Source organism: Rhagoletis zephyria, unplaced genomic scaffold (genome assembly GCF_001687245.7).
Source record: "Rhagoletis zephyria isolate East Lansing unplaced genomic scaffold, Rhagoletis_zephyria_1.1 Rzeph_scaffold_02618, whole genome shotgun sequence".
Taxonomy (NCBI): domain Eukaryota; kingdom Metazoa; phylum Arthropoda; class Insecta; order Diptera; family Tephritidae; genus Rhagoletis; species Rhagoletis zephyria.
The window spans coordinates 22351-36464 of NW_016159702.1; the positions used below are offsets into that span (position 1 = coordinate 22351).

Here is a 14114-nt window from a genome sequence, read left to right on the forward strand (position 1 = left end):
AAAAGCGTGTACAAACGAAAAAATATAACAACAATGCCATTGTTAATATGTTGGAGTAGTTTTGTGCTACTCTGATGTAATGCAGGGATGGAGTATATGGTCCTGCCCTAGGACATCGCAATGTTAATTGGACCATATTTTTTATATGAATTGTGGTTAATTTTGGAGTACTCTTGGCGAAACCTCACATTTTCAATTCAGAGATTCTTCCAAATAATTATCATATCTATAGACAAGATAGGGGGGACAGAATCGGCGGTGGCGTACTCTTTGCTGTAGACTCTTCAATATCATCTGAAGAAGTTAGTCTTCCACACATTGATTCAGTAGAGTTCAAATGCATTCGTGTACAGGCTTTATAAGGGTATATTTACTTAGCTCAATGCTATATCCCTCCCCGATCTACCACATTGGTGTATTCACGACTCATCTCTTTACTGAAATCAGTTAATTTACTGACTAAACCTTCTGACTCAATGATTGTGTTGGGTGATTTTAATTTACCAAGCATATCATGGAACATCATTGACAATGATATCGTACCTTTCGCGTCTAGTGCGTGCAACAACGTATTTTTAGAGGAGATGGCTGAACTCTGCCTAACTCAGGTTAATGTACTTCACAATAAGTTTGGTAAAGTATTAGATCTTGTTTATGTTGATGATGCATCTAAGTCCGTTGTAAATAAGTGTGATCCACTAGTTTTGCCCGAAGATGTCTACCACCCTGCTATGGAGGTATCTTACGAAGTTATAAGTGATGGTCAAAATTGCAGTACCCAAGCATACGAACCAAATATTCGCTTTGATTTTTCGAAAGCCAACTTTAAAATGCTTAACAAAGAACTGTCTAAATTGTCGTGGCCTGCATTTAAAGAAAATATTGAACAAAGCGTTGCACTTTTTAACTTTACTTTACATAAATTATTTGAAAAGCATGTGCCTAAACGCATGTATGTTCCTGAAGAGCAAACACAGTTATGGTTCACTAAAGAACTGAGAAATTTGAAAAACAGAAAGTCGCGTTATTTTAGATTACAGAAAAAACCCGGTTTACACTCATACTATGTAAAATACTCACTTTTGCGTCATAAGTTTTTTGAATTAAACAAAAAGTGTTATAAAGCTTACTTGTGTAAAATCAAACGGCGTATAATATATAACCCCAAATCATTTTATGACTTCGTAAACCCCAAGCGAAATGTACGCGCACCCTCTCGGTACGCTTCAATGACATTGCCATGTTAATTTGGTTAGGCAAAGGAATTTAGCTTTCTCTAATGTATTTAGAACAAACCATTTCCCAATATTTTTTGCAGACTTTAATTACTTCACCATCCACTTCAAGATGATAAGCATGGTACACGCCCTTTTGACCGTTTCGCCCCTTCTACGCTTAACTGGAACAACATGAACTAGTGCATTAATCCATGATTTTCTTTGATCACATGCAGGGTTGCCGTTTTGGGCTTTTCCTACCAAAATTGGTAGGTTTTTTTCTCGCTGGTAGGATGGTAGGACGCTTAAAATTTTGGTAGGTTTCTTTGCTCATAAAACAGAAAACATCTCTGGCTTGTTGTAATGTGTCACTTTGTCATCGCTGTAAGTAGGCTTGCCAAATTTTCACAATATCAATTTTACCCTCGTTCATTATAAAGCCTCGTTGCTTTATGGTATAGGCAGAATTTTACCAATCACCTTCGGCAATTTTCTGAACTCTATATTCGTATAGAATCCTCCGGCTGAACCCTCCACGAGGGTGCTGACTGGTAATGGGCACTACAGAGGATTCTGTGCGATGTCAGAATGGTGCTCAGCTAAGATCAGGAATCAGTGCTATGTGCTAAACTCCTTAATAGCGTAGTCATATGGAAATGGTTTCTGATCGTGGCTTGGAGGTCTGAAGGGGCTGGATCAAGGCGTCACGCGCACCGTACCGAGGATCGGCCAGGCTGGGGGCCCCTAAATAGCCCAGTCGCGAACGGAGCCCTCTGGGAGGCGGCCACACCCAGGATGTAAGTAGGCCTTACCTGGGCATCGCGGATCTCTGCCCGGGTGGACGAACCCCCTTTCTCCGCAGCCCGTGGGATCAATTATGGACAAAAAACAAATAACAACAACAACAACAAAAACAGCAACAACAACATCAAAAACAATTTATAAAGGGACCGGCCCCCTTAAAGCGTCGGAAGGGTCTCGGCCCACTAAACAAGGAGCTCAAGCGATGCAGAGTACCTCCACCAGCCGTAGTGCGGTGACAAATAGCGGGAAACCAAGGCCAATGGTGAAACCGGGCCAAGCTCTCGCAAAAACGAAGGAAAGTGGCGGTGGGGTTGCTCAAAGGAGTCCACCCCGGGAAACTCCTGGCACCAGTGGACGCCAACCTGGCATGCAGATTGCAGCCGGGGATAAGGCTGAATCTGGGGCGCAGGCCCCGGGCGGTCCTCCCGCGACACCCACGGCCTTCACGAGGCCTGACCAGAGGCCAGAACCAGCTGCAGCGGGCTATCGGCAGAGGAAGCTGGCTGCTCGAATCCTGCAAAGGTTCACCGCAACGCCTGACCTGTGTAGCAAGGCGAAAGAAGAGCATGTGAAGGAGATCCTCACAGAAATCGACTGGGCAAAGGCAGTCCTGCCCGACTACCGCAAGCCGGAGGAGAAGCAGCCGCAGGCGCCCTCCAGTAAGCGCAATAGATCGGGGGAAAATACGCCCAACCAATACGCAAAGAGGGTCAGAACGCAGGGGCCTTCTTTTGCTGAAGTAGCCAAGGAGCAGATCCTGCTCGGCGTCATCGATGAGAGCAATGAAGACAGCCTCACCCTGAGGCAGCAATGGAAGTGGGTTAAGGCCGCGATGGCCGACATTGCTATCAACATTATGTTGGAGAATCCGGGACCTCCGCCAACCTGCAAGGGAGCGGGGTGGTTCCAAAATAACATCCGCGTTATAGCATGCGAGGATGCTAGATCAGCGGAGATCTACAAGAAAACAGTCGCAGGTATTGGAGAAGTCTACCCTGGTGCGAAGCTCAGGGCGGTCGACTTCAAGGACCTACCGGTGCGACCGAGAGCGAGAGCATGGTTGCCTTGCAGGCCAGCGGAGCCAGAAAGGATCCTCCAAACCATAAGGCTCTATAACCCGGAGCTACCTACCGATAATTGGAAGGTGGTCAAAATCAACGAAAGCGGTAAAGCGACGATGCAGGTTGTCCTGCTTCTAAATAAGGACTCCATAGAGTTGTTGGAGCAAAAGAGCGGGGTCATACGTTACGGCTGTGACATGGCCAAAATTAAGGTCTACAGCAACGACGTAAACGCAGCGAAGAACCTGATCGCGGAGGTAGAGCCGGAAGAGGCCAACAGCGACGTGGAGATGGAGGAAGAATCCGAGCAGGTTGATCCGATGGACGACCTGACCGGGGGTTATGCCTCATCGACGTCTTCGCTGGGGGTCGGACGCATGCTTCGGCTTTATACGGAGGAGGAGTTGATCGAGATGTCGGAAGACGCGGTCAACTCCACCCTAATAGGCGACGTGGGCGATAACGGCCAAGATGGTGAAGGTACTGCAGATTAACCTTCACCACTGTAAAGCAGCTTCAGCTGCACTGCTGCTCCATCTAACAGCTAAAGGGGCAGCCGACATCGTCCTAATCCAAGAACCTTGGGTGGTGGGACAAAACATTTGTGGGCTGAAAGCGCCGGGCTACAGACTGGTAAGTGGAGCCTCAACGGGGAAACCAAGGACGTGCATATTGATAAGTATCACACTAAAGTGTCTCTTTCTTCCACAATTTAGCGACGAGGACACAACAGCGGTCAGTCTAAGTGCAAACGGACGACCAATTAGGATGGCATCCATGTACCTAGCGCATGACAAGGAGGTGCCAACTACCTGCATTAAAGACCTAGTGGCCAGCACGAGAGAGGCGCTAATTTTGGGAGGTGACGCGAATGCCCACCATCACACCTGGGGCAGCTCCGATGATAACGAACGGGGTGAGTCACTTTTTAATTTCATACTTAGTTCTAAGCTTGTTATTGCGAATAGGGGGAATGATCCCACTTTTATTACAAAATCCCGAAGGGAAGTTCTGGACGTTACCCTTATCTCTGAGAATGCGGAATGTCTGGTCGGGAAGTGGAAGGTGCTTGAGGAGCACTCCTTTTCCGACCACCGATATATCCAATTCGAGGTATTAGGGGAAACGCCCAAGGCTCCTCTAACTAGAAACTTGCGAAATGCCAACTGGCATAGGTATCGGAAAGAGCTGGATAGGCTTTTGCCACAAGATAGAGAGCCGGCTACTCCAGCAAACCTAGAGGAGCTGGAATATCTTGTCGACCATTTTACGGGGGCCTGCAGTAAGGCAATAGACATTGCATGCCCCAAAAAGCAGCACCGGGGTAGGAAAAAGCCACCCTGGTGGAATGAAGAAATCAGGATTTCACGCAAGAACTGCAGGAAAACCTTCAATCAGGCTACTGCGTCTGGTAGTGAGGGACATTGGGAGACCTACAAGACAACGTTACGGGAGTACAAGAAGCTCCTAAGAAGGTCGAAAAGAACCTCATGGAAAGACTTCTGCAATGGGGTGGAGTCTATCTCAGAGGCAGGCAGGCTCAGAAAGATACTCTCAGGTACTGCCCAGAAAGCCCCAGGATGCTTGCAAAGACCTGACGGCTCCTGGACAGAGACCGAGGAGGAATCACTGGATCTGCTTCTTTGCACACACTTCCCGGGTGCCACGGATAGCATGCCGGTACAGCCACATCTAACTGGAGATCTTTCGGTCACTGGAGATTTCCTCACTAGGGAAAAGGTCATCTGGTCTATTGGGACATTTAAGCCCTATAAATCAGCAGGTCCGGATGGCATTGCCCCCATACAGCTGCAGCAAACACTTCAGCTAAGCTCAGCGTGGCTACACGCTATAATTAAGGGAGTATTAGCTCATAACCATATCCCTAGAAAGTGGAGGGAATCAAGAGTGGTGTTCATCCCCAAGGCAGGGAAGGTGTCTCACAATAACCCAAAGGATTTCAGGCCCATCACCTTGTCGTCATTTCAACTGAAGGTTATGGAGAGACTGGTGGAGGTCCGTATCAGAGAGTCGGTTGGTGACAGACTCTCTACCACACAACATGCTTATACGAAAGGTAGATCTACAGAAACGGCGCTACATGAAATAGTGTCGTATATAGAGAGATCACTAGACATCAAAGAATATACGCTAGCAGCCTTCCTGGATATAGAGGGCGCCTTTAACAACATCATGCCGGGCGCGATAACGGCAGCACTGGCGGGCCTGGGCATCGACTCGCGCTTAGTTGCGCTCGTAAACCAAATGCTGAGATGCAGGGTGGTCCGGGCGGAGCTGGCGGGGGTATCGTTGACCAGGTTCGTAGAGAGGGGCACCCCGCAAGGGGGAGTCCTATCCCCTCTATTATGGGTCGCAGCGGTAAACTCACTGCTGTGTGGCATGGGGGGGGGTGGCTGTAAGGTTATTGCGTATGCGGATGATCTTGCACTAACAGTAAGTGGGAAATTTCCACAGACTCTATGTGACATTATGCAGGTAAAACTGAAGGAAGTCGAGAGTTGGACAAAAAATAACGGGTTAGGGGTAAACCCAAGCAAGACAGAACTTGTACTGTTCACAAGAAGGTACAAAATCCCCCCATTGATAACACCAAGGCTGGCACAGACCACACTAAAATTAAGCGAATCCGCTAAATACCTGGGGATAGTCCTAGATAAAAAATTAAGCTGGATTCAAAACACCGAAGAGCGGGTGCGGAAGGCCACGGTTGCCCTATACAGCTGCAGGAGAGCAATCGGCCAAAAATGGGGTTTAACCCCGAAGCTAGTGCACTGGATATACACCGTCGTGGTGAGGCCCATACTTCTGTACGGGGTAGTGGTATGGTGGCCAGTGCTGGAGAAGAAAGTAAACATTATTAAATTACAAAAAGTGGAGAGAACGGCTCTGATCTGCATTAGTGGTGCTCTCCGCACAACACCTACTATGGCAATGAACACGATCCTCAACATCATACCCATAGATATTATGGGACGACAATACGCTGCGTTTGCAGCCCTAAGACTACAGGGGCTTAAAAGCTGGAAAGCGGCTCGCTGTGGTCACACTACAATTCTGAGAAACCGACAACTACCGAGTACAAAGGACTACTGTGTACCAAGGCTCACTTTCACTAAAGGTTATAGCGTAACGCTACCTAGCAGGGAATCATGGCTCGAAGGAGTTCCGGGGTCTAGAGATGCCATAAGATTCTACACGGACGGCTCCAAACTAGAAAATAGGGTAGGAGGAGGCGTCTACTCGGAGAAATTGGGAATAAAAAGATCATTCCGACTACCTGACCACTGTAGTGTCTTTCAAGCCGAATTGGCAGCCATACAAGAAGCCGTTGACAGCCTAAAACTAGCTGTTATCGCCACTACGGAAATATATATATACTCAGACAGTCAGGCGGCCCTTATGGCGCTTGACTCTGTCACTATAAATTCGGAAACAGTTGCCAACTGCCGCAAATCACTTAACGTGATGGCAGAGCAGTTCGCTTTGCACCTGGTATGGGTACCGGGGCACAGTGACATACCAGGAAATGAGAAGGCAGACGAGCTTGCAAGGGCGGGTACTTCCTCTCCACTTTCACCAGCCTGGAAGAGGGTGGGTATGCCACTCGCTTCCTGCAAGCTCTTACTAAGGGAGAACTTCCTTGAAGAAGCGGCCTCCAGATGGGAGCGCACTGAAAACTGTAATACAACGAAGCTTACATGGCCAAAATGGGATGTACGGAGATCGAGAGAAATTCTCACTCTCAACAAAGGCGATATGTCACTGGCCATTGGTCTGCTCACAGGACATATTTTGATAGGAAGGCACGCAGAACGCCTCGGGGTTAGTCACAACGACTACTGCAGGAGCTGCCATGACGAAGAAGAGCCTGAATCAATAAGGCACTTACTCTGCGATTGCCCAGCACTGGGCAGGAAAAGACAGAAATTCCTAGGTATAGGTCTTCTAGACGATCTAAGCGCGACTGCTAAGTTTGGAATACGGCAGTTGCTAAGGTTTGCAGACTCCACAAACTGGTTTAAGGAATAGGGGTTTTCTTTGGATCCATGTGGTATCACAATGGGCCCTGATCGGGCCTAAGTGTGCTGGCGCCCTCTGGGCCTAGCAGCCACTTCAACCTAACCTAACCTAACCTATTCGTATAAAAAGCTTTATTCACTGCGTATCTAAATATCGAGATATTGAATTGATGGATGTTAAGGCAGGTTTATAAATGAGATATTTTTCTTTGAAATGCGGTTGCGAAGCGATAATAGTTTCAACAATGACAAGGTTCTTAAAATATTTAAAATGATTCTAGAGCGATTCAAAAAAGAAAACTTCTTATTGTTAGTCATATTTCCAGTAAATCGGAGAATCTCAAAGTTTTTAACCGCAACTCGCAGGAATTAATGTCAAACCGGTCGCGCTCAGATGTTGTCCCAAGCCCGGAGGCTCCGAGGCCCGGACATTTGGCAAGCCTAAGCGTAAGGTTTATTTTTACCTTACTAATGTATATATCGTTGCCTTAAGCTGACAAGGTGCCAAGTTCATTTTTTGAAATTGCTCCGAAGGCTTTATTAATACTACAAACTGCGAATTTGTTGCCACTTTTTCGGTCTTTCGCAATTTACTCGAAATTTTGAGGGTTTAGAGGTGAAACGGGCCTCATATTCGGATTCAGTGGATCGAAATACATGTCGATAAGTGGGTTTGGTTAAAAGTACACACCACTTTTTTGTGTGTGCTATGTATATAATAGCTATTATTCTGATCTTTTTGTTTACTGGATATCTTATTCTAAGTATAAAAACCAGAAAAAATACATGTATTTAATGCTGTCCAACACCGCTTCCTTGATTAAAAGAAATGGGAGGAAAGAAGCCATTTTGGTAGGTTTGTGAACCAGCTCTTGGTAGGAAAGAAAGTTTTTCAGTGGGAACCCTGCTCAGATGACACTGGTTTCCAGAATGACTTAAAGAGCTCAGCTCTCTGAGAATCAGATACCGTTCCACACTTGTTGTTACCGTAAGAATTCGTACACCGACATCGCTGCTTCAAGTTTCGTTTTTTTCAAACCCACTTTCTCTCCGCTGATTCTTTCCAAACCAAAGTAACGTTTTCCTTGTTACCTTGCTTTTTTAATTTTTTCCCTTTTCCACTGTCTTCGATCGAGTACTTGAATTTTCAAGGGAATTAAGCTCAAAGAAACTTGATGAATCAGTTGAATAGTTATCGCCCGAATTAGTTTAAAAAGTCCTGTTCTTTCATCTAACTTCTTGGTACTAAAATTGTTATGGCATTCGAACTTTTCAACGAACATGAAACATGTACCCTCTCTAAGTTTAATCTATTATCTNATTGGTACTAAAATTGTTATGGCATTCGAAGTTTTCAACGAACATGAAACATGTACCCTCTCTAAGTTTAATCTATTATCTTAATTATCAAATTCGGCGGATTTTCTCAATACAATTGGTGCCTAAAATGCAAGGAAGTATGAATTTATACTATCTTCATTATACATACTATATTCGCGTTTGGCCATTAAGTCGGGTTTGTAGGCCATTTTGGAGTTTAACGCTGAACTCTGCTCCTAAATTCGAAGTTTACCATACAAAGAAATTTTCGTTAAACTCTCCATAAACACCACTTTTATTTGGAGTTTATGGGAATGCAACCCTTTTTTACCGAGTTTGGATTGTGTCTTTGATAACACTAGTTTACACGAAAAATTAACCATTGTAAAAAAGTATTTTGTAGGCCAACTATGGGTCGCTGAATATGAAAACAAAACCCTTTTTTTGTTCAAAGAAGCGTTTTCGAGATTTTTCCCAAAAACGTGTTTTTGGTACTTTTCGCACCTATTCGTAAATATCTCTTGAANTAACTATGGGTCGCTGAATATGAAAACAAAACCCTTTTTTTGTTCAAAGAAGCGTTTTCGAGATTTTTCCGAAAAACGTGTTTTTGGTACTTTTCGCACCTATTCGTAAATATCTCTTGAAAAGATCATAAAATCAACGCAATCAACCTACCGTTCGAAAGGTAGTGATGTGTTCTTTACTAAAAGATATAACTTGTGCAAATTTATATAGAAATTATTTGTGTTACTAGCGACCAAAGTCAAAAAAATTAAATTTTTAATCAATTTTTAAAAGTGCACATTTTTAGTTTCTTATTTTTCATTAAAAAAATTGTTTATTAATTTTTATTTTTTAACTTTACTAAAAGCTTAGTCATTACAGCAAATTTTGAGTCTGTCATCCAAATCGGATAAGGAATGTAGATGTTATGGAGCACTAAGTAAAAATTCTAACTTTGCACTTTTCACACAATCACGCTCTTGGTCGAAAATAAGCTTTTCCCCTTGAAATTTTTCGTTTGTGTTGGGTAGAATCTTCTTGAATTTACATCCAGCAGTAGTCACCCATCATGCCTTCGTCCCAAAAGCGTTCATATCGTTTTCCGAATGCTGCGATGTCCTAATGGAATCTTTCGCCTTGCTCATCGCTCTCTGCCCCCAAATTCAAAGGAAAAGCGTTTTCAGTGACATGCGGGCTCCTGGAAAAGAAATAATTTTTAACTTCTAAAGAAGACGTATAAAACGAATCTACGATATAGATTATGCCAATAGCCTGAAATGTTTGCAACATGCTATCCATCAATTGACGCGCTTTAGAACTTCGCTTGTTACTATTTATGTACAACGTCACGAAAAGCAATCCATGCTCCTGCTTCAGCACTGTTCAAACGTTTCAACGTTTCCGGGGTCAATTTAGGGAACTTCTTCATCAAATATTTTAGCCCTTTGTTCTCGGGATCTTTGGCCAACGCTCCGACAAATTCTTCATTAGTCCAAGTTCCTTACGCAACGGTGGTATGATGACATTTTATCAACAAGTGCTCTTTCAACCACGTTATTCTCTCCTCTGACATACGTCTCGTCCAGTCACGTTGGGTGTAGTGTTTTTTATCCCCTCTACTATCCCAAAGATACAAGAAGCAGCTGTGTTTTGTATAACCTCGTTGTAAACCAGTGCCTTTCAAGGCATAACAAATCTTCCACTTATATGAGTTATAGTATAAGAGTCCAAAAAGTTTCTTCATCGTCTGATAGGTTTTATTCACACCCGTTGAATGCTCGGCTGAAATTGATGGTTTTGTGTTAAATTTATGAAGTACTTGCTTCCATTGATAAACAGGCGCCATTCGTTCAAGGGGAAAAGCTTATTTTTGACCAAAAGTGTGATTGAGTGAAAAATACAATGTTAGAATTTTTATCCGATTTGGACGATCTTAGATTCAAAATTTACTGCAATGATTTATTTTTTACACAAATTAAAAAAAAATAAACAAAATTTTTGTAATAAAAAATAACCATCTAAAAATGTGTACTTTTCAAAAATGATAAAAAATTTCACTTTTTTCGATTTTGGTCGCTAGTGACAATAATAATTTTTATTGAAATACGCACAAGTTATATATCACATCAGTACGGTTGCCAGACGTACTGATTATATCAGTACAGTACTGATTTTTCAACTCTCGTACTGATTTTATTAATTTCTTTAATCAGTACGCTATTGTCCTGATTTTTCAAAATTTGTACTGAATTTTCAATTCTGAGCAAACAAATTTGTAACGGGTCTTCTCACCGAGCTTGGAACTCGGTAACTCGGTGTTCGGTAGCATTTACATATGCAAATACATATCGTGTAAGAGCGCTGTTACTAATGAACATATTTCACACATAAGCTACACTTTTTCAAGTAAATATTCGAAAAAGCAACACGGTGCCACCGCTAAGGGAGCGGTGCGAGAGAGGCAACTGTCTGTTTATCGAGCCCCTAATTATTGAATCATGAATGCTGCCTACATTTTGGTCGTTTAAAATTATATACTTTTGCAATTTTACACAACTAAAGCGCGATCGAAAAATTTAGTATGTCTTAAAAAATTGACTGCTTTGACGGTTTATTTTATCATCCTATTCGGCTTTGTTTGCTTTTACTTGAGAAATGTCATCGTCGACAGGACGGCGCAATCTTGTATTCCATCATTCTTGACTTTTCAATGAGTAAATATGTATAAAAAAACACTCATTTTAATGGACTAGTGGGCAAGTAAGAAAGTTAAATTAATTTGAAGTGCAATAAACTTCTGGTTTGTGAACACATTTGATCACGTTCATAATTTATTAGGCTACGAAACTGCAAACTCGAAAAAATAAAAAAAAATCTTATTAAAAAATTGGAATTTTTCATAAAAATTTATTGAATTTTCCTGAGTTTTTAACAGAGTTTAGAAATTACATCTTTATGTTTTTAGCTATAGTATAAAATAGAGAAAAATAACTTTTAATAAAAAATATTGTATACCGACATTGTGAAATATTTGGTGCGAAAAAATATTTTTTAATCCAGTTAAATTGAAAAATAATAAATTAGAAAAAAAACATTTCTCTTTTATTACTGCAAAAAATTTTTTTGGTACGCTCAAAACCGTTTTGGTACGTTTTTTGGTAGGGGGAAAAATATGTGAGTAGCAACACTGCACTCAAACGAAGCACTCTTTTAAGTAAGTACAGAGTTTACTTCCTAGCGTAAAGACCCTAACTTCTTATTAAAACTTTTGAAAGCGGACTCCAAATTAAAAGTAATTTTAAAATGAAATGCAAAGAATTCTTTGAATTGCTATCCAAATATGTCTTTAATATTAAATAATTTATTAGCTCCTGTGTACAATGATTCTATGTATAAGGTTATTCTATACTACATGTTAATGTGTACACTCATGCTAAAATGAATAATATTTTTAATGTTTATGAACTACATTTTATTTTTATACCAAAATAAAAAATAAATAAAAACAAGTACTCTGGAGTTTTACAGTATTAACTGTTAATTACATTCATTCATAATTTTGCTTTGAATAAAAGTGTACTGAAAAGTACTGATTTTTATAGCAATAAAAAAGCTAAGGTACTGATTTCGCACCAAAAAAATCTGGCAACCCTACACATCAGTACCTTTCGAACGGTAGGTCGCTTGCGTCGATTAGATGATTTTTTCAAAAGATACGTACAAATAACTGCGAAAGGTACAAAAAAACACGTTTTTCGAATCTCGAAAACGCTTCTTTCAAAAAAAGAATGGGTGTTGTTTTCGTGTTCGGCAACCCAAAATTAGCTAAGAAAACATATTTTTTCTTAGTCTTAGTTTCTTAGACTAGTGTAATCCAAACCTGCAACCAACTTGCCGGCAGTTAGCCTATTCCCGTACTGCAGGATTTAATCAAAAATAGAACGATATCGTTCCGCGCACATAAGTCAAAATCAAATCAACAATCTATCTATGCTAAAACTGAAAATGTGGCTCCATAGAACTTTTTGTGCTGATTTCAACCCTACCAAATTTATCTGTCGGAAGTAAAAAATAAAGAATATATCAATGATTAAAGTTATTTTTTTGGGTTTTTTTTAAATATTACATCTTCTGAAGAATGACGTCAAATAAAGGTAATTAGGGAGTATTTCACTTTTTTTTAAATGTCGTTTATTTAAAATTTGTTTTAAAGGCGGTCATACTATATACGTCGCGTAAAAGATATTTAAATTATCTTTAAATTAGCATCAATACTTTTGTGATCGGTCAAATGGTTTCCGATATATTATAAATATAAAAAATACAAAAATTTGAGCGAATTGCATCTGTACGTGTGATCAGAATGAGAGAATAAATATGTGTGAGTACTCACGACTGTGAGAGCCCATGGCTGCCAGCTTTCCTAAAAGCACCAAAACTTGGGAAAAATCAACACATCACTATTTTTTTCAGTAAAATTAAATATGATCTATACGACATTTGTGATCCGCCTAAAATGTAAGTATTGTTGTATTTACCAAAACCAATATAAAAAGTGACCCACTAATTACGATTTTTTTATAGAACTAATTGAATTTTCACTTTAATTCAACCAATACTTTTATATACATAGTATGTACGCATGTGTATATAAACATTTTTGTATCGAGAATAAACTGCACTAAATAGGCACTGAACATCGCGGGAAAAGTACTCGAATAGTATTATACATTTCTCGAATGTTGTTATGGATCGACGGCTCAGTTAACATGAAAAAATCAGTATGTATCAGTAGCGTAGCCAGGGGGGGAGGGGGCATTTGGGGGGATAGGCCTCCCCCCCTTCGTCAGTGAAATTTAACTTTTTATTTTGGAATTAATAACACAATACTATTTCACCCTTCCGATTTATAATTTTTTTATTTCAGACTGATGACAAATTATCTTTTAATGAATATATAAAATTATCGGTTGGTAGATTATGTATTTGAATATTTGCGAAATACACTTTGCTTAGTTTCCCACAGTGTTTGGAAATAATCTATAATCTATACAAAAACTGTACTTTTCGACTGTAAATTGTATCGACTTTTTAATTTGCTCATATGCATGCATGTATACATAGATTCCCTTCAAGACCAACGATTTGATGGTACATCCTATGCGTATGTATATTTATACAGATTCCTGTTGAAAAATAGATACTTTTCAGTAGTAGTTTTACACACACTTTTTATAGTGTACAGGTACAAATGTAACATATTAATTACTATATATGATACTTTGCAAAATACTTATGCATAAAAAATGTAATTTATAAATTGAAATTACAAATGATTACAAATTTATGAAATATAAAAATATATATACACGTATTCCAAGTAAGGACTTGGATGGGTTAAATTATGTATTTTTCTTGAAAATGTTTTCTTACAAATTATGAGATGGATACGTTAAAAAAGAAAATTGGATACATTTGGATACATTTTTGGCTTGGTCGCTGATACATTTCCTTGGGACGGCGCGGCAACACTGCCCACAAATGTATCGGAGAGAAGTACTCGATGCTTACTCATATCGAACTCATTGTAAATACTTATGTCATGTGAAGAAAAACAGAATCGCTTCGAGTACTCTCCGACCGAAACTTACCGAAAAAGTAGCCAC

The 14114-nt window shown here is 40.7% G+C and overlaps 1 protein-coding gene across 1 annotated transcript; it reads left to right on the top strand.

Annotated features, from left to right (window-relative positions):
• The first annotated feature begins 1741 nt into the window (after positions 1-1741).
• Positions 1742-4946, top strand: LOC108367283 (uncharacterized). The gene is made up of 2 exons (XM_017621871.1): positions 1742-3715; positions 3799-4946. The coding sequence occupies exon 1, from the start codon at positions 2095-2097 to the stop codon at positions 3574-3576; it is 1482 nt and encodes a 493-aa protein (XP_017477360.1). The 5' UTR covers positions 1742-2094; the 3' UTR covers positions 3577-3715; positions 3799-4946.
• Positions 4947-14114: the final 9168 nt, after the last annotated feature.

Excerpts from the sequence above, each read along its gene's own strand:
- LOC108367283 (XM_017621871.1), top strand. The coding sequence starts at position 2,095 with ATGGACAAAAAACAAATAACAACAACAACAACAAAAACAGCAACAACA.